The sequence below is a fragment of the Echiichthys vipera genome (assembly GCF_963691815.1).
Source record: "Echiichthys vipera genome assembly, chromosome: 16".
NCBI lineage: Eukaryota > Metazoa > Chordata > Actinopteri > Perciformes > Trachinidae > Echiichthys > Echiichthys vipera.
This window is the reverse complement of record NC_139841.1, coordinates 28,121,602-28,139,368: the sequence shown is the minus strand read 5'-3', so window position 1 is coordinate 28,139,368 and position 17,767 is coordinate 28,121,602. Positions and strand designations below refer to the sequence as shown.

General features: G+C 42.6%; 3 protein-coding genes across 3 annotated transcripts in view; all 3 read right to left on the bottom strand.

Annotated features, from left to right (window-relative positions):
• Positions 1–3,619: 3,619 nt before the first annotated feature.
• Positions 3,620–6,575, bottom strand: LOC310958487 (peptidyl-prolyl cis-trans isomerase-like). The gene is made up of 5 exons (XM_083929452.1): positions 6,435–6,575; positions 6,272–6,302; positions 4,971–5,059; positions 4,048–4,220; positions 3,620–3,899 (listed from the first exon to the last, which is right to left on the bottom strand). The coding sequence occupies exons 1-5, from the start codon at positions 6,501–6,503 to the stop codon at positions 3,767–3,769; spliced, it is 495 nt and encodes a 164-aa protein (XP_083785578.1). The 5' UTR covers positions 6,504–6,575; the 3' UTR covers positions 3,620–3,766.
• Positions 6,576–8,181: 1,606 nt separating this feature from the next.
• LOC310958486 (peptidyl-prolyl cis-trans isomerase F, mitochondrial-like) lies at positions 8,182–11,007 on the bottom strand. The gene is given in 6 exon segments (XM_083929451.1): positions 8,182–8,363; positions 8,365–8,404; positions 9,070–9,242; positions 9,319–9,407; positions 10,253–10,283; positions 10,873–11,007. Coding segments are annotated over 6 exon segments (498 nt in total). The 5' UTR covers positions 10,942–11,007; the 3' UTR covers positions 8,182–8,267.
• A 1,475-nt stretch (positions 11,008–12,482) lies between these two features.
• zmiz2 (zinc finger, MIZ-type containing 2) overlaps positions 12,483–17,767 on the bottom strand; it is a 34,738-nt gene continuing 29,453 nt past the window's right edge. The window contains exon 20 of the mRNA XM_083929448.1: positions 12,483–16,482. Within this exon, the coding sequence (XP_083785574.1) occupies positions 16,375–16,482 (108 nt within the window). The 3' untranslated portion in view covers positions 12,483–16,374. The remainder of the gene's footprint in view (positions 16,483–17,767) is intronic.

Below are 17,767 nucleotides of genomic sequence, written 5' to 3'. Positions count from 1 at the left end.
GGAACACGGGACCAGGTTAACACAGGTACGCTCCTGTTTCACTTAGCTAGCCACCTTTGCTTTTACCTGCGATTGAAGCGCTGATCAAAAATGGGACAAATGTGAGTCAGCGACGCGATACTCCGACGCCTCCATCGCTCCCAGTGTGAATGCACGGTCATCTATTCAGCTCAAGTCGTGTCAGGCCCAGAATATCACCTGATTTGAACATTAATCCTAGACTTTGCCACTAAAAGGTACTTTTTCCGCCTGTTCTGTTCTTGTAATCGTTGGTTTTTGATCAACAATTGATACAAAGGTGCACGCACAGATCATTTGTTGAGACTGAAACAGGATTCAACTGAATCCATGGAGCTCTAACGATGACCTGAGGAGGGCGTTCAAACACCTTTGGTGCAAATTTTGAAGAACAAGAACGAACCCACGACCGAAACTTGATTCAACAGGTGAATCTCAGCGTCCCTCGTCCACAACTGCATCCAAAACACATGACAAGACCATTGAACAGCGTCCTCTAATGGTCCAAAATGTCCAAAATGCCACTTTACGGATCATTCTTCTCAACAGCTGATCATTAATCAAAGGTCATGCAGCAGAGACAACAGTATTGTTCCAGTGGCACCGGTCAAATCCTGGAGCTCAGGGTCGGCACGCACCTGGTTCTGTCCCCACACACACACACACACACACACACATGGGCTGCACTGTCTTTTGTAATCACGATGAAGGGTTATCGAACCTGTGACAGACAGAAGACTCTTTGCTCAGTGATTCTTCCCCCGTACGTTTAAGTCTCTGCAGGTCTTCCCTCGACTCACTTTTGTAAACATTCAGCAAGTGTCATTAAGTGCTGCGAACAACAGCCCAGGTCTAAACCAGCACACTCATGTAGCTTGTTGATGACTGTGTTACAGTGTTGTCACAGTCGGTACACTGTTGTTTGTGGACAGACAGTAGGATCTTTGTTCAGCGTGTTGATTTACTGCGATGTATTTCAAATAATCTTCTTTTATTGGATATCTTGTGTGTGCTGATGTGAGATTCATCTGGTAGAGAAGAGATTTAAGCTCATTTGGACGGGATTGACACTACAGGTGGAGGTGGTGGTGGAGGTGGAGGTACGATATATTCACTGTCTACTTCTGTAATTTAAGTCTTTTAATTATTGTGAAACTGCAGAACATGTCTGTAATAGAATGAGATACGCAGGGGGTGAATTTTGCAACCTGACTCCTCCAGATGTGTTGATTCTCCTGGTCTCAGCAGATCCATCTGAACTCTGATTGGAGATCTTTTGGGGAGGGGGTGAAAATCCTGGTTTCTGATTGGATAAACCATCTGTCTATCACCAACGGCAACAATACCGCTCTTAGGCGCGGTACGGTTGCACTCTCACTGGTCAAAGGAACCAGACTTTAGCCGCTTGGGCACAGTACGGGTGGACAGTGGGAGTGCGCCCTATAAGTGATCATTTATACCAGCAGAAGAAGCATTTAGAGTCGACGTGCAGTGGGAGACAATACCACGAGTGTGCCGTTGCAAAAGCTACCACCTGCCTGCACAGTGTTCAGTGCTGGACGCGAGTCACGCAAAGTCCGCTCCTTTGTCTCGGTGTTGAGTGACGCTTGTGTTCTCATGCTAAAGAACAACAACAGACGATCCGATGCTGAAATTCAAACCAGCTTCTCAAATCTCCCCTCCTGTGTGTGTTTTCAATGATTACCTCAAGTACCAAACGTATTTTTATTGGCGTGACTTCTGCGGTCTTCGTCTGTGCCGTTTCAACACGATGAGGTAGAGGGTGAAGAGGAGAAGAGGGGAGCAACGTCGCTCAGCTGGTGCAGAAAACAATGTCAATAAAAAGCTGATTCGTGGATTTGTACAGTCTGTGCAGATTTAAAGGTGTAGTTTGAATGTTTGGGAAAGAAGCTCATTTGCTTTTGTGCAAGAAAATCAAACGTCTGTGCGCTAGTGATTAGCTTAGCTTAGCATTAAGACTGGAAGCAGAGGGAAACAGCTGCTCTATGAAGAGTTCAGAAGTCAATTTTAACATTTCTGTTTGTTTATGGAATTGACAAATGACAATTACGTTGTTTTTTAAAAACTCAGATCTGGTCAAACAACGGGGAACACGGCACTGCGGCTTCGGAGAAACATGAGACTTGGACCCGGAAATCATATTGTGAAAGGGTGTTACGTCACGACTTAACAGGCGGTTAGCTTACATGATTGTTTCTCCCTGATTCCAGTTTTTATGCTAAGCTAAGCTAGGCTAAGCTAATCGTCTTCGTGCTACAACTGCACAGAAATGCAAGTGAGCTTCCCATCTAACGTAGAAAACATTTCCCATCACGTCGAACTATTCCTCTAAAGCGTGTCTTTGTACCGTGGCCTTGGAAGCACTGTGGTGAGTTTAAGGGACGAGTCGTGTGCATCGTGTGTTAAAGTGACACCCATTAGCATCACAGCTGGCTACTTGGGGACCAAAGGACGACCCACGGGGCCACAGCGGACCCTACGGCAGGAGAGCTAATTTCCTGGATATTTTAAATTAGGACATTTTGTATAATACTTGGATTGAATTATGACGGCAGGAAGTCCAGAATCAACCCGTCAGAGCTCCTCTCGTTACATTTTGTGTCAGGAAAACTTTCTTTGCTGCGTCTCGGTTAAAAATGAGGACGTCCTGGCGCAGCAGAATCTACCCTTTTTCCACGAACAACCCCGCAGAGGAACACTTATAAAACAGGGGAACCATCCAAGGATACTTCCTCGACGGGGCCTCTCTAACCGTACCCATCGTTACCTTCACCGTATCGGATCTGTGTGTTTTGTATTTGTGGTTTTCCTGTGCCGTGATTGGTCGTTGAGTCTCACTTCCTGTTTATATAGGAAGTCTTTTTTGTATCACTCTCTTTGAGGTCCATCGAAGGAGAAACAAAGGAGATCTCGATGCCTTAACCTGTGTCCTAGTTGGTTTTTAGACTCTTGTTTCCATGTTTTGATCGTGAATAACTCCGAGCATTGATGATAACTTTGTTTTGATAAATTCTGAAATTAAAAATAAAATAAAAACCTTCTCTCAGAGTTTTTGTACCGTGTTTTGTTTTAAATAAAGACGTAGATTTACACATATAAGAGGCAACTATTGCACTTTTTACTGCTCCACATTTCACCCACAGTCGTAGTGTTTCAGACTAAAGTCGTAGTATTTTCAGAATAAAAGTCGTAGTATTTTCAGACTGTGTTGATGTTGAATGAAGGATGAAATGTTCCTTTACGTGTTGAGTAAATTCTCCTCCTGAAGATAAATAAAGTCTTTAAAAAGATCTTGGATCAGGTGGAAAACGCATCGTCACATAGCTGAAAACATGACGTTTGTAGAGAGACGTGGTTCCAACAGGACGGCCACGCTGCAAACACACGATGATCTCATAGAATATGACGCAGATTAAACTCCCAACAGGACGTAAAGGAGTTAAAACGAGCTCAGCGTGAAACGTCTACAGCAGGAAACGGAAACAAACAACAGACAAACTGCACTTTAGAGACTTTTACTTCGGAGTTAAAGTGTTTCGGGGCGGAGTCGGATCTTTAAATGAGAGGACGTGCACACAGCAAGCTTTCAGGTTGCTTTATTTACACCACCATCACACGTTTGGTCAGGTGTTATTAACCAATGTGCAGCTTGAAGCACAGATGAGAAAACACTACACAATGAATGCAGATGATGATCACGCTGGAGTGAAGGAGCCTGGTCTCGTTTTTATAGTTGACCACAGTCGGCGATGGCAACGGCGGCCTTAGGAGTTCCCTTCTGCGAGCCGAGCTCATCCATCTTTTCAACCACTTCAATGCCCTCCACGACTTTGCCGAACACAACGTGCTTTCCGTCCAGCCTGGAGAGAGAGAGAGAGAGAGAGAGAGAGAGAGAGAGAGAGAGAGAGAGAGAGAGAGAGAGAGAGAGAGAGACGCAGACGAGTACGTGAGACGGATAAATGCACCTGAATGCAGCGGCACGCGGGTCAAAGGTCAAAGTGTGCTCACCAGGTCGTGTCTCCTGTGCAGATGAAGAACTGGGACCCGTTGGTGTTGGGTCCAGCGTTAGCCATGGACAGCGTGCCCAAGCCTTTGTGCTTCAGCTGGAAGTTCTCGTCGGGGAACTTCTCCCCGTAGATGGATTTGCCTCCGGTCCCGTTGTGGTTGGTGAAGTCTCCGCCCTGAGGGAAGCAAACAGGAAAAGGCCCGGGTCGCTCAGAGAGGCGTCACAAACCGCCGCAGCTCAGCTTTGCTCCGGAAACAACCGTTCAAGAGTTCACTTAGAGCGCCCTCCCACTGTGCCTCCGTCCCGTGCCCCAGCACGTGTCACGGCTAAAGTCTGGTTCCTTTGACCAGTGTGAGTTCAACTGTACCACGTCTAGCTGCGGCACGCTTGCCGTCCACGGCCCATTTGGGAGAGGTGGGCTTTAGTAAAGCACGTTTGCACGTGTACGAGCACGAGCGTGAGCACGTGTACGAGCACGAGGCCTACGGCGGTTCTGAGGTCATTTCCTGTGCGCCTGTTGGGACGTAGAAAAAAGAAGGAGGGACCATGCGCGGACATTTCAAACAATGGCGGTGAAAGGTTCACGTTGGTGTGATGCGGAGGTGGAGTGTTTACTGCAGATTTGGTCGATGAAAAGATCCAAAAACAGTCGACAAGACGCACAAAAACTCCGAGGTCTACGGAAAGATCTGGAAACAAAGCCACGCATCGCCATGACGTCATCAATGCGTGTGACGTGTTACGGCGTGATGACGTATAGGCAGCAAGAAGCATTCTCCGAGGCCCAGGTAGTGTGAGTACAAACGGGCCTGGAGGGGGGGACAAGGACCCTAAAGCACGGGGCACGGCACGGAGGCACAGTGGGAGGGCGCCCTCAGTGTTTGATGGTTAGATCTGAACCTGTGGAACCAAACCTCCTCCGTACCTGGCACATGAATCCAGTGATGATCCGGTGGAACTTGGAGCCCTTGAAGCCGAAGCCTTTCTCATTGGTGCAGAGAGCGCGGAAGTTTTCTGTAAGACAAAGACGCGTCAGAGGCAGAGCAGGGTCTCGAACCTGTGGAAGGCTTCAATGATTTGACGAGTGACGCTCTTTGTATCAGGGCCTAATTCAGATGTAAGCATTGGATCCACAGGGTCGGGTTCGTGCTCACAGTGGCCTCAACGCACGTGATTGTTTTAATGTCTTTGTGGTCATTTTGTGTCTCTTTGTGGTTGTTTTGTGTCTCTTTGTGGTTGTTTTGTGTCTCTGTGGTCATTTTGTGTCTGTTTGTGGTTGTTTTGTGTCTCTTTGTAGTCATTTTGTGTCTCTTTGTAGTCATTTTGTGTCTCTTTGTGGTTGTTTTGTGTCTCTTTGTGGTCATTTTGTGTCTCTTTGTGGTTGTTTTGTGTCTCTTTGTAGTCATTTTGTGTCTCTTTGTAGTCATTTTGTGTCTCTTTGTGGTCATTTCGTGTCTCTTTGTGGTCGTTTTGTGTCTCTTTGTGGTCATTTTGTGTCTCTTTGAGGTCATTTTGTGTCTCTTTGTGGCCATTTTGTGTCTTTGTGGTCATTTTGTGTCTCTTTGTGGTCAGTTTGTGTCTCTTTGTGGTCTGTTTGTGTCTCTGTGGTTGTTTTGTGTCTCTTTGTGGTCTGTTTGTGTCTCTGTGGTCGTTTTGCGTCACTTTGTGGTCAGTTTGTGTCTCTTTGTGGTCATTTTGCGTCTCTTTGTAGTTGTTTTGTGTCTGTTTGTGGTTATTTTGTGTCTCTTTGTGGTTGTTTTGTGTCTCTTTGTGGTCATTTTGTGTCTCTTTGTGGTTATTTTGTGTCTCTTTGTGCTCGTTTTGTAGCATCTCTTAGTGAAAGTGATGGTTTGAATAACTACGTACACCATTCTCCTGCACTTCTCGGTATAAATGAGGTCTCATAACGAACTATGTGGAACACAATCATGCAGGATTTCCTTGTTGGTTGCTGCTGAAGGTTGAACTGGAGTGAACAAGAGCGTCTCCTTCTCTTATTTCCTGGTAGCACTCCCTTTGGCTCTGCAACCTGTTATACAGGCTCTCTCGCGCCCTTCCTCAACCACAACCACACCCCATACCCACACTGAATCATCAGGTGAGGGCAAACAGCCAATCACAAAAGCCTTTAACGTGTGTGGAAAAAGCCAGAGCAGCAGTGCTGCAGTTCCTGTTTCATGCAGTGAACTCACAAAGCTTCCTCCTTCCTCGTCAAAGCGAACCTACCTGCAGTCTTTGGCACCACATCGGACCGGAGCTGCAACACACACACACACACACACACACACACACGCAGCATTTTACAAATCATACAATGTTTATAACATATTTATAAAATAACCACAGTTGAAAGAACCTGAAGTGACAGAAGTAAAGAGGTGCATCTTACCTCCATCACAATCCTACCGGCATTTTTCCCATCGATGGTGATGTCAAAGAAAACATTTGGCAGCGCCATGTTCAGAACCTGCTGGTGATGTCGTTACGATGGAAAACGCCTCAGAGACACTGCATGGGCTCAGATGTGTATTTATGGGAGTCTATGCAAAGGTGAAGTAATGGCTGCCGGCGGCCAATCACAGCCAGGGTTCTTCTAAAAAGGCTGGACCAATAGGAAGGAGGCAGGGCCGGGTTAAATGTGAGGAGCTGCTGGTTGGCAGCACGACTCCACAGGCGGAGCGACGAGAGGACAGGACGGGCGGGTTCCTGTGGAGCTCAGCTCTCTGAAAGCATTCGTGTTCAAACGTGTTAGAAACCAACCGAGACTCAGGGGCGAGGTTCAGTTCAGGAAGCTGTTCTCATGTGGAAATGTCCGAGGAAATGAGATTAAATGGATATATTTGGATCTTTGTCAGGTCTAAAACATGTTTACAGGCTTTAATGTTCGAAAAACTTTATTTTTCTTCTACCACAAGTCGAAACAACCCCTCCTCCTCCTCCTCCCACCAGTCAAAAGCTTTATGTCCCAGGATATTTTATCGTCTTATTTCCAGTAATCTAACCTCTGTAGTATTTTATTTATGCCTGCAGTGACGCCTACTGGTCAAATGTGTCAACTGCAATAATGAAACCTTATTGTGAGGACTGTTGTTTTGTTCCCATCGGCATCAAATTACAATGTTGTGATTAATGAATAGAAGAGAGACACAAAACCACAGAGACAAAAGGACAAAGATACAAATAATTATTCTAAAAAGGTGTAAAATGACTAGAGAGAGAGAGAGAAAAACACACAACATTAAAAAATAAAACTGTAGATGCAAAACCACAGAGACAAAAAAGGACGACAAAGACACAAATAAATATTCTAAATAGATGTGAGAGAGAAAAACACACGTGACATTAATAAACTGTAGATGCAAAACCAGCACAAAAAGATGCCAAAATGTCTAAAAATAGATGCAAAACCACCACAAAAAGATGCAAAATGACCTAAAAATAGATGCAAAACCACCACAAAAGATGCAAAATGACTAAAAATAGATGCAAAATCACCACAAAAAGATGCAAAATGACTAAAAATAGATGCAAAACCACAACAAAAAGATGCAAAATGACTAAAAATAGCTGCAAAACCACCACAAAAAGATGTAAAATGACTAAAAATAGATGCAAAACCAGCACAAAAAGATGCACAATGACTAAAAATAGATGCAAAACCAGCACAAAAAGATGCAAAATCACTAAAAAATAGATGCAAAACCACCACAAAAAGATGCAAAATGACTAAAAACAGATGCAAAACCCCACAAAAAGATGCAAATGACTAAAAATAGATGCAAAACCACCACAAAAAGATGCAAAATGACTAAAAATAGATGCAAAACCACCACAAAAAGATGCAAAATGACTAAAAACAGATGCAAAACCACCACAAAAAGATGCAAAATGACTAAAAACAGATGCAAAACCTCCTCAAAGAGAAACAAAACAACTAAAAGTCGCCTCTTTGGATTCGGGTGTCTTGTTGCTTTGTAGACAGGGTGGGGGGCCTCTGACAGGGCTGTGCCCAGGGCCCTGTTGGCTCAGAGCACGTCCATGGAGAGAGGACACACACACACACACACAGAACAAGCTTTCAAATGGTTTTATTTACATCAGCATCGTTTCGTTAACAGAGGTTAAGGTACAAATACGACACGGTGAACATCAACACACACATCTGAGAGGAGGAAGTGTCTGTTTCTACTTCCTGAACATTAAGTGTTAAACATCAGAACAACTATTTTAATTCACCACAATCAGCGACGACGACCTTCGCTTTAGGAGTGCCGCTCTTCGTGCCCTGCTTATCCATCGCCTTGACAACGTCAATGCCCCTCCACAACTGTGCCGAACACCACGTGCTTCCCATTCAGCCTGGAGAGAGAGAGAGAGAGAGAGAGAGAGAGAGAGAGAGAGAGAGAGAGAGACAGAGAGGGAGAGAGACAGAGACAGAGAGAGAGAGACAGAGAGAGAGAGAGAGAGAGAGAGAGTGAGAGAGAGAGAGAGAGAGAGGGAGAGAGACAGAGACAGAGAGAGAGAGACAGAGAGAGAGAGAGAGAGAGAGAGAGAGGGAGAGAGAGAGGGAGAGAGAGAGGAGAGAGGAGAGAGAGGAGAGAGGGAGACAGAGAGAGAGAGAGAGAGAGAGAGAGAGAGAGAGAGAGAGAGAGAGAGAGAGAGAGAGAGAGAGAGAGAGAGGGGGGAGAGAGAGAGAGAGAGAGAGAGAGAGAGAGAGAGAGAGAGAGGAGGGAGAGAGGGAGAGAGGGAGAGAGAGAGAGGGAGACAGAGAGAGAGAGGGAGAGAGAGAGAGAGAGAGAGAGAGAGAGAGACAGAGAGAGAGAGAGAGGGAGAGAGGGAGAGAGGGAGAGAGAGACAGAGAGGGAGAGAGAGAGAGAGAGAGAGAGAGAGGGGGGGGAGAGAGAGAGAGAGAGAGAGGGGGGGGGGGAGAGAGAGAGAGAGACGCAGACGAGTGCATGAGACGAATGAATGCACCTGAATGTAGCGGCACGGGGGTCAAAGGTCAAAGGTCAAAGTGTGCTCACCAGCTCGTGTCTCCTGTGCAGATGAAGAACTGGGACCCGTTGGTGTTGGGTCCAGCGTTAGCCATGGACAGCGTGCCCAAGCCTTTGTGCTTCAGCTGGAAGTTCTCGTCGGGGAACTTCTCCCCGTAGATGGATTTGCCTCCGGTCCCGTTGTGGTTGGTGAAGTCTCCGCCCTGAGGGAAACAGGAAAAGGCCCGGGGCGCTCAGAGAGGCGTCACAGAGTCAGAGATGCTCCGGGAACAACCGTACCTGGCACATGAACTTCGGGATGAGGCGGTGGAACGTGGAGCCCCTGTAGCCGAAGCCTTTCTCTCCGGTGCAGAGAGCGCGGAAGTTTTCTGTAGAGTAAATAAAGACGCGTCACTTCGTTAAACGCCATTTAATAAACTCTGCTCAAAGTCACTACACGGGCTTTTGAGTACTTTCTTCTTCTGCATCAATGATGTTCATCAATGTCATGTTGAGTCTCTGTAGTTGTTTTGCGTCTCTTTGTAGTTGTTTTAAGTGTCTCTTTGTAGTTGTTTTGTGTCTCTTTGTAGTTGTTTTGAGTCTCTTTGTTGTTGTATGCATCTCTTTGTAGTTGTTTTGCGTCTCTTTGTAGCTGTTTTGTGTCTCTTTGTAGTTGTTTTGAGTCTCTTTGTTGTTGTTTTGAGTCTCTTTGTAGTTGTATGCATCTCTTTGTAGCTGTTTTGTGTCTCTTTGTAGTTGTTTTGAGTCTCTTTGTTGTTGTTTTGAGTCTCTTTGTAGTTGTTTTGCGTCTCTTTGTTGCTGTTTTGTGGGTCTCTGTAGTTGTTTTGTGTCTCTTTGTAGTTGTTTTGAGTCTCTTTGTAGTTGTTTTGCGTCTCTTTGTAGTTGTTTTGAGTCTCTTTGTAGTTGTTTTGTGTCTCTTTGTAGTTGTTTTGTGTCTCTTTGTAGTTGTTCTGAGTCTCTTTGTAGTTGTTTTGAGTCTCTTTGTAGTTGTTTTAAGTCTCTTTGTAGTTGTTTTGAGTCTCTTTGTAGTTGTTTTAAGTCTCTTTGTAGTTGTTTTGAGTCTCTTTGTAGTTGTTTTGCATCTCTTTGTAGTTGTTTTGAATCTCTGTGTCGTTGTTTAGCATCTCTTTGTAGTTGTTTTGCGTCTCTGTGTCGTTGTTTTGCATCTCTTCGTTGTTGTTTTGCGTCTCTTTGTTGTTGTTTTGAGTCTCACCTGCCGTCTTGGGGACAACATCGGCCCGAAGCTGTGAAAATAAAAGATGTTTCAGTTTTTGTGTCAGAAACAACAACAACAACAACAGTTTGACACAAAAAGCTCAGACGGAGACTCACGTTAAAAACATAAAATGCAGCCGGTCTATCTTTGTTGCATTTCTCCATTTTCATTGTTTTTTAAATATAAAGTTTATATAATTATTACATTTCAAACTGTATTTGTGTAAATTTGTGTTCTTCTGTAAAAGCCGTTTAATTCTAGTTTATTTTTATTTGTATTTCTGTTGTTTTTCATCCGTGAGTCATCGTTCGACTGTTGTTCTAAACTCTAAAGCTGCTGCAACAATAACAACAACAACAACAATAATAATAATAACAATAACAATAATAATAATAATAATAATAATAAAGTACATTTATCTGCATCTGTCATCAGCTGGTGTGTGAACGACTGAATCACAGCTCAACCATAATCAGGACACTCACATCTATAAACACGTCTGTCAGAGAGCCGCGCCTTTCGTCAACACATCCACCTAAAAGATATGATTTAAACTACGAGGTGTGTGTGTGTGTGTGTGTGTGTGTGTGTGTGTGTGTGTGTGTGTGTGTCTGTACCTCCATGATGATCCTGCCGGCTGCAGCTCCATCAACCGTGATGTCGAAGTAAACTCTGGGGTTCCCCATCTCCTGCTAGAGCTGAGGACGCACACGCTCGCTCTGCTGCTGCTGCTGCGAGCTGGTGCTGATGCAAGCGCTCGCTCTGTGTGTGTGTGTGTGTGTGTGTGTGACCGTGTGTGTGTGTGTTCGACGCTCTGATCCAATCACTGCAGCCTTCCTTCTGCAGCCTCCCCCTCTGCGTGCACCAATAGGAAAGCAGACGGGGGCTGAGAGTGTGACATGTTTGCTGCGTGGTGATGGGGAGATGTCTCCATGGCAACCGGCCCGGGGGAGGGGGAGGGGCGGCGACCACGAAGACGGGCTTCGGTGTGAAAGTCTGCAGACTCAACTGAACAACATATGTACCTACATATATATATACACATTTATATATTTAGGCTATTGTTATTATTGTTTGTGTCTTTGATGAAGTCAATATATTTAAAAATCCATATTAATTAAAAATATGTATTTCAAAAATACCAATGACACTAATATTATTAATGCTCCTTTTATTTCATTTTTTAACAGTTTTTCTTTTTTTTTTAATTTGTCTCATGTTTGTTCATATTTTATTTTGTACGTCCTTTTCATTGTTTTTCCGTAATGAGTTTTTTTTCATCTTTTAAATATTATTGTATTTTATTTTATGTCTTCTTATAAATGTTTTTCTTTAATGGAGTCTCTCTTATATTTAGTAATATATTATATTTATTTATTTACATTTTTTGTTTAACAGTTTTTTTAATCTTGTATATATTTTTTTATTTTATGTCTATTAACTTTTTCTTTTTTTATTGCCTCATGTTTGTTCATATTTAATGCTATTTTATTTATTATTTTCTATGAGTTATTTTTAATTATTAAAAATATATTTTATTTCATGTATTCTTATATTTACTGTTTTTCTTAAATGCATTTTTTAAATATCTTGTATATTTCTTCCATTTTTTATTTAATGGAGTTTTTTTCTAATTTTTAAAAATATATTTTATTTTACATTTTCTTATATTAACTGTATTTCTTAAATAATTTACTTTCATCCTATTTATTTATTTTGTAATATTTTGTTTTTCTACAGTTTTTCTTTTTTATGCCTTTTGTATTTGCTTATATTTTTTATATATTTGTCTTTAATTTAACCTTTTTTCTTAGTTTTTTTGCCTCTTTCATCTTTTATTAAACGTATTAAACTTCTTTTTATGCCTCATACTTAAACGTCCTTCTCTAACGTTTTTATCTTATATTTATTTTATTTACACGTCTTTTTATTCGTTGCTTAATTTCCTTATTATGTTTTTCTTTTCTCTACGTCCTCTTACATTTGTTTCTTACATTACACTTTGTCGCCCCTCACACGCTGAAGGAAACCGATGTTTTGACCCCGATTTCATCGACGCATCGTCACTTTCTGGATTCTGCGTTCACCGCGGACACAAAACAAAGTCTCTCCGTGGAGACACGACACAAAAACATGAACTCAAGGCGACACGACACACAAAAGCGTCTGAAACCAGTGAAATAAAGTGATTTTTTAATTCTGATTCTGAGATCCAGCAAAGGGACAAAGGTAACTGTCGGTACAATGAAGATTATGATTAAAAAATAAATAGAAAATAATGGCAATTACAATGTGTTACAAAATATGTGGAATAGTTTTTACATATTTAAAAAAACCTTCTTTTTTTTTTCCTAGCAAATTTTCGCAGTTAAATAGTTTCCAAATATAACGTCGTCGTGACGCTCGACGCTCGGCAGAGAGCGCTGTTTCTCGGTGGCGCGTTGGAGGGTGGTAGAAAAAACCGCCAGCTTTAAAAAGTGGTATTCAGAATAATAATCTCTCCCCCGCACGACTCCGCGGACTGTTCCCCGCCACACATGCGTTAGTAACACGACCTTTTTACACTTTATACTCTTCTAACATACAGTTTGTATACAGTGCCGACGATGATCCAACTAAATAACATTAAAATTACCATGATTAACAATTCATTTGATACACACACGTTCTCTAATGAAAACAGCTGATTATACAGTACATAAACCCGTGTTCATGGTGGGTTAAATACATGTCAAATGATTTTTTTTAAAACATACTAAACAAGCGTTCAGATGGCAGAAAATGCCACGACACACGGCTGTTTTCATTTACAGGACCCTTCAATAGAGGGCGCGACCAAACGACGGGGAGGTTTTTTTATATATGTCACAGTGCTGAAGGATGTCAGAGATACAATGAACCTCAGCGCGCTCCCGAACGTCACGTAGTAAAAAAGGAAAATGTCTATTGTACATCAGGGGGCTTCATTTTTGTCCTTTCGTGGAGGGGATCTTTTTCTTTTACGCCGACCGAGCGGAGGGAAACAACAAAATGGCCGCTGCCCGTTATCTTACATCGCTCCGCACGGACCGAACCACACCAGCAACAATGACTTCCAGGTAGAAATAAAACAAAACAGGAACAAAAGCGTCTACAATTTGGGGTTCGAACGCGTGAAATGGGACGGTGGCGCTACAGATAAAGAGATGGTTTCACTCAGGTGCTCTTTGGTTTCACTCAGTTGGACAGAACTTTTTGGGAACGCTCGATGGTTTTAATAAAGATATCTTTAGTTTTTTATATATAATAAACTCCGACTCGACGCCGACGCATCAGTGAAACTAATCAACCATCCTCATGTTCTACGATAGATCGGTTAAGCCTGACGTAACACCCTTTCAAAATACGACCTGTGTTCTCTATTTTTAAACAATAGACAAAAAGAAGTGGCCCCAGCGTTGAACCCTGGGGTACACCAATATATTTAGTTTTGGCTTTATATCATCCAAAAAATGTAAACTATAAATCTTGTTCTGTAGTAAATTAAAGTATAAACAAGTATCATCTGCGTATAGTTGAAGAGAATTAGAACAGATTAAAGGAAGATCAAATCAAACGTAGTGGACCCAGCATCAAACCCTGGGGTACACCTTTATACTTGGTTGTGGTTGTATATCATCCAAAATGTTCCTAAGATGTTTAAACTATGAATCTTGTTCTACAGTAAACTAAAGTATAACTGAGTATCATCTGCGTATAGTTGAAGAGAATTAGAACAGATTAAAGGAAGATCATTAAAAACAAACTAAGTGGCCCCAGCGTCGAACCCTGGGGTACACCTTTATACTTAGTTGTGGTCTTACATTATCCCAGACGTTTACAAACAACTGTCTTTCTTTAGTGAGTCACATTTAAATTAATAGGAAAGAAATAACAGTTTGTTTTTTTAACTCATCTGTTCAAACACCAGGGAACACAGCACTACAACACTGTAGAAATACGAGGTTTGTACCAAGAAATCGTATTTTTAAAGGGCGTTACGTCACAAATTAACAGCCGCATTGAGCCTCTCTGCAGTCGCAGATGGGATGTGTTGCACTCCAATGACATGAGAAACCACCAAGGGACCTTATTTAAGGGGGGAAATATATGCACAGCAGTCGTTTCTCGCCCACGTTTGCTCAGAAATGCGTTTTACTACCTGGAAGTTATTGTAAACAAACACTGTGATTGGGTCTATTAAAAGGTTGAGTTTGGTGATTTAAGATATTTTTATTATTGTCAACAAATCCCATGGAAACACAAACTACCAACAAATGTGGTTTAATTCGCCACTGAAAGTAGTCCCCAAGAAAAGCACAATTTCCTCAGTTTGATAAAAACTAGAGTGAGTTTCACAAGATGACTAAAGGAGCCACAGACAGGAAGTCAGTCAGATGTAGATGCACAGAAAACGCGCAAAGATCGTGAGTTTCGAGCGGTGATACATTCTTTTTAAATTGGGTTGACGTGTTACAGGTCTCAAGCAGCTCTTTCAATCACATGGCAGCTCGCCTCAGGCCGCGTTCTGCCTCCGCTTGGTTCGTTTTCAGCATAAAGCTTCGATTTTACTTCCAATCAGACTCGAACGCGGACAGCACAGCAGTTCTGTTGATACCATCATCTTGGAGGACGTGCCGCACACGTGCAGCTGCTCGGATGACTCTGCACGGCCCCTCTTTAGTGGCTGCATGTTAAAGGAGGAGCTATGAGCGCGCCCCATAGTATTTATATTTTTGACACTATACTATGACTTTTCTTAACAAATTATGCCATAACTGCTTTAGACAGGCTATCCTAAGACTATGAATAATTAGGGGCGTGGCCTCTTGAGTGACAGCTAGCCTCTGGCCCTCACTTCTCCTCGGAGGTAAACTTCAACCAGATGGACGTACGCCCCTCCCCTCAATGCACATACATGCCCTTTTTTGGTCAGAGGAAATTAGGCGGAGTCAAAGTCTGACAAGATGGAGACTCCCGTAGGCGAGGACGAGTGGATCAAGTTGAGAGAACGGACCTGACGGAGACGCTACATCCGTTTTTTATACAGTCTGTGGCCAAACCTCACCTGCCCGAGTGACTGACAGCTGAGGAGGGCGGGGCTTCTTTCTCATTACATTTCATTTTCAGTCACTTCTACTCTAAGTCTGTTCAAACTGAATGAAGCACACCCCATATACCGAGGCCGAGTCGACTCCTAACTGTTGCCCTTTGCTGCGTCTCGCTCTCTCTCATTTCCTGTCAATCTTCTGCTTCACTAAAAACCAAAAGCATAAAAAGCAGCGGCAGCCAGTTCACGCCGCGTACGCAGCTCATGTGGTTTGACCGTCAGAAGCACGGATGTCACCTTTACCTGGACTCCTCCGTCCTCGTGTCTCTTCCTCGTGTCCTCGGCTCACGTCTCAGGAGGGAGGGGCTAAGACCCGAGGAGAGGACGTAAGGAAAGGATTCAAGGACGTAAGGAACTGAGAAATAAAAAGAGTCTTTTCATGGGATCAGTCGACAGTAAGTGAAATAAAAACAAATCACCAGCTTTAACCTTTAATGCAGCGGTTCCCAAACTGCGAGGTCATATCGAGGGTGGTTGAAAGAAAAAAATAAAAACATTACGAAAGAGGATTTTACAACTCTGGCGACGATGAGGTAAGAGTAGAAATACGGCGTTACGAAGTAATCTACCAGGAATGTGTGTGTGCAAAGGAGCGCCCCGACAGAAAGGGTTTGGGAACCACTGCATCAATGTGTCCGTTAAACTCCTCAACAACACGCCTCAGCTTCATACAATCTATAAATTAAATACTGTATATTCAAATCCTTCAGCCTGTGTTTGTTTGTGCTATAGTTTAAAATGCTGGTCTGCAGGATCTTCGCTTATATTCTTCATGTGTTCCCGTTTACTGCACCGGAGGTTTCCAAAGTACAGCAGGACACTTCAAACAGACAAACACAAAAACACAATCATATACACGCACACACACTCACTCACGCATTTATGCACACGCACACACACGCACACACACGAGAAGTGGATGCCGACAGAGACGGTGGCGTCTTCAGAGAAGCAGAGGCTGGAAGGTGACTGTGTGACAGTATGAATGCGGTCAGTTGTTCTCGAACAGAGACAGCAGGTCGTCGCTGCTGTTGTTGGGGAGGTCGGGGGGGCCCAGGTACGACAGCAGCTCGTCCGGGTTGGTCAGCTCAGGGAGAAGCTTGACGACAGACGGAGAATAAAACATTGAATTAAACACCGAATGTACAATTTTATGTCCAAAAAACGACAAAAGCTGTGTTCTAGATTTAGTTGAATTGTGTTTTTACATTATTTCAAATGTTTCCAGCAACGTTCAAACCAGAGAAATCAAACTTTTCCACATTAAAAAGACTAAACCTGTGTTACAAATGTAAGTGTAGTCATTAAGATGAATCTCGTTCTAGGTATAAACGAGTATCATCTGCATATAGTTGAACAGAAGAACTAAAACAACAAAAACAGAAAAGAAGTGGACCGAGCGTCGAACCCTGAGGTACACCTTTATGTTTAGTCGTGTTCTTACACTATCCACAATTTTCCCAATATGTTGAAACAAGAATAATCTTATTCTTCCACAATTAATCACTAAACAAATGTTCCATGTTTATACATTACTATAAATCTCGTTTTGCGGTAAATTGAAGTATAAAGGAGTATCATCTCCATACAGTTGAACAGAAGAATTAAAACAGATTAAAGGAAGATCATTCATCATCATATCCTCTTTGTGCAGCCGGACGCTTCATAAAGAGACATTTTAATCCAGTTTTAAGACACAATTTTACAAACACTTTTGAGATTTTGGTGGTTTTTAACTTTATATTTGAAGCCGATTTTAGTCATTGAACGTCTGGATCTGAAGTTTATCAGAGAAACAAACTGAATGAACGTGAACAGCAGCTCGGAGCGTCGGAGAAACTCAAGATCATTAACAAAACTAGAGAAAAGAAGTGGACCCAGCATCAAACCCTGGGGTACACCTTTATCTTTAGTCGTGTTCTTTAGAACGATGTTCAAACCACAGAAGTTTTTAATTTCATTTATTATTGCGTGCATACGTCAGCGTTGTTTGTCTCCTAGAAGCTTCATAAAATGACGTTTTATCCACCTTTAAGACACTTTTTTACCGAACATGTTTTATATCTTAGTGGTCTTTATCTCTATAGTTGAACAGACTGAAGGATTTTAGTCTCAGACGTCTGGATCTGAAGTTTATCACAGAAACAAACTGAATGAACGTGAACAGCAGCTCGGAGCGTCGGAGAAACTCAAGATTATTAAAAAAAAAAACTAGAAAAAAGAAGTGGACCCAGCATCAAACCCTGGGGTACACCTTTATCTTTAGTCGTGTTTTTATCCCAAATGTTTCCAAAGATGTTCAAACCAGAGACATTTGTAATTTAATTTATTATGACGTATATTATGACATACGTCAGCGTTGTGTTTGTCTCCTAGAAGCTTCA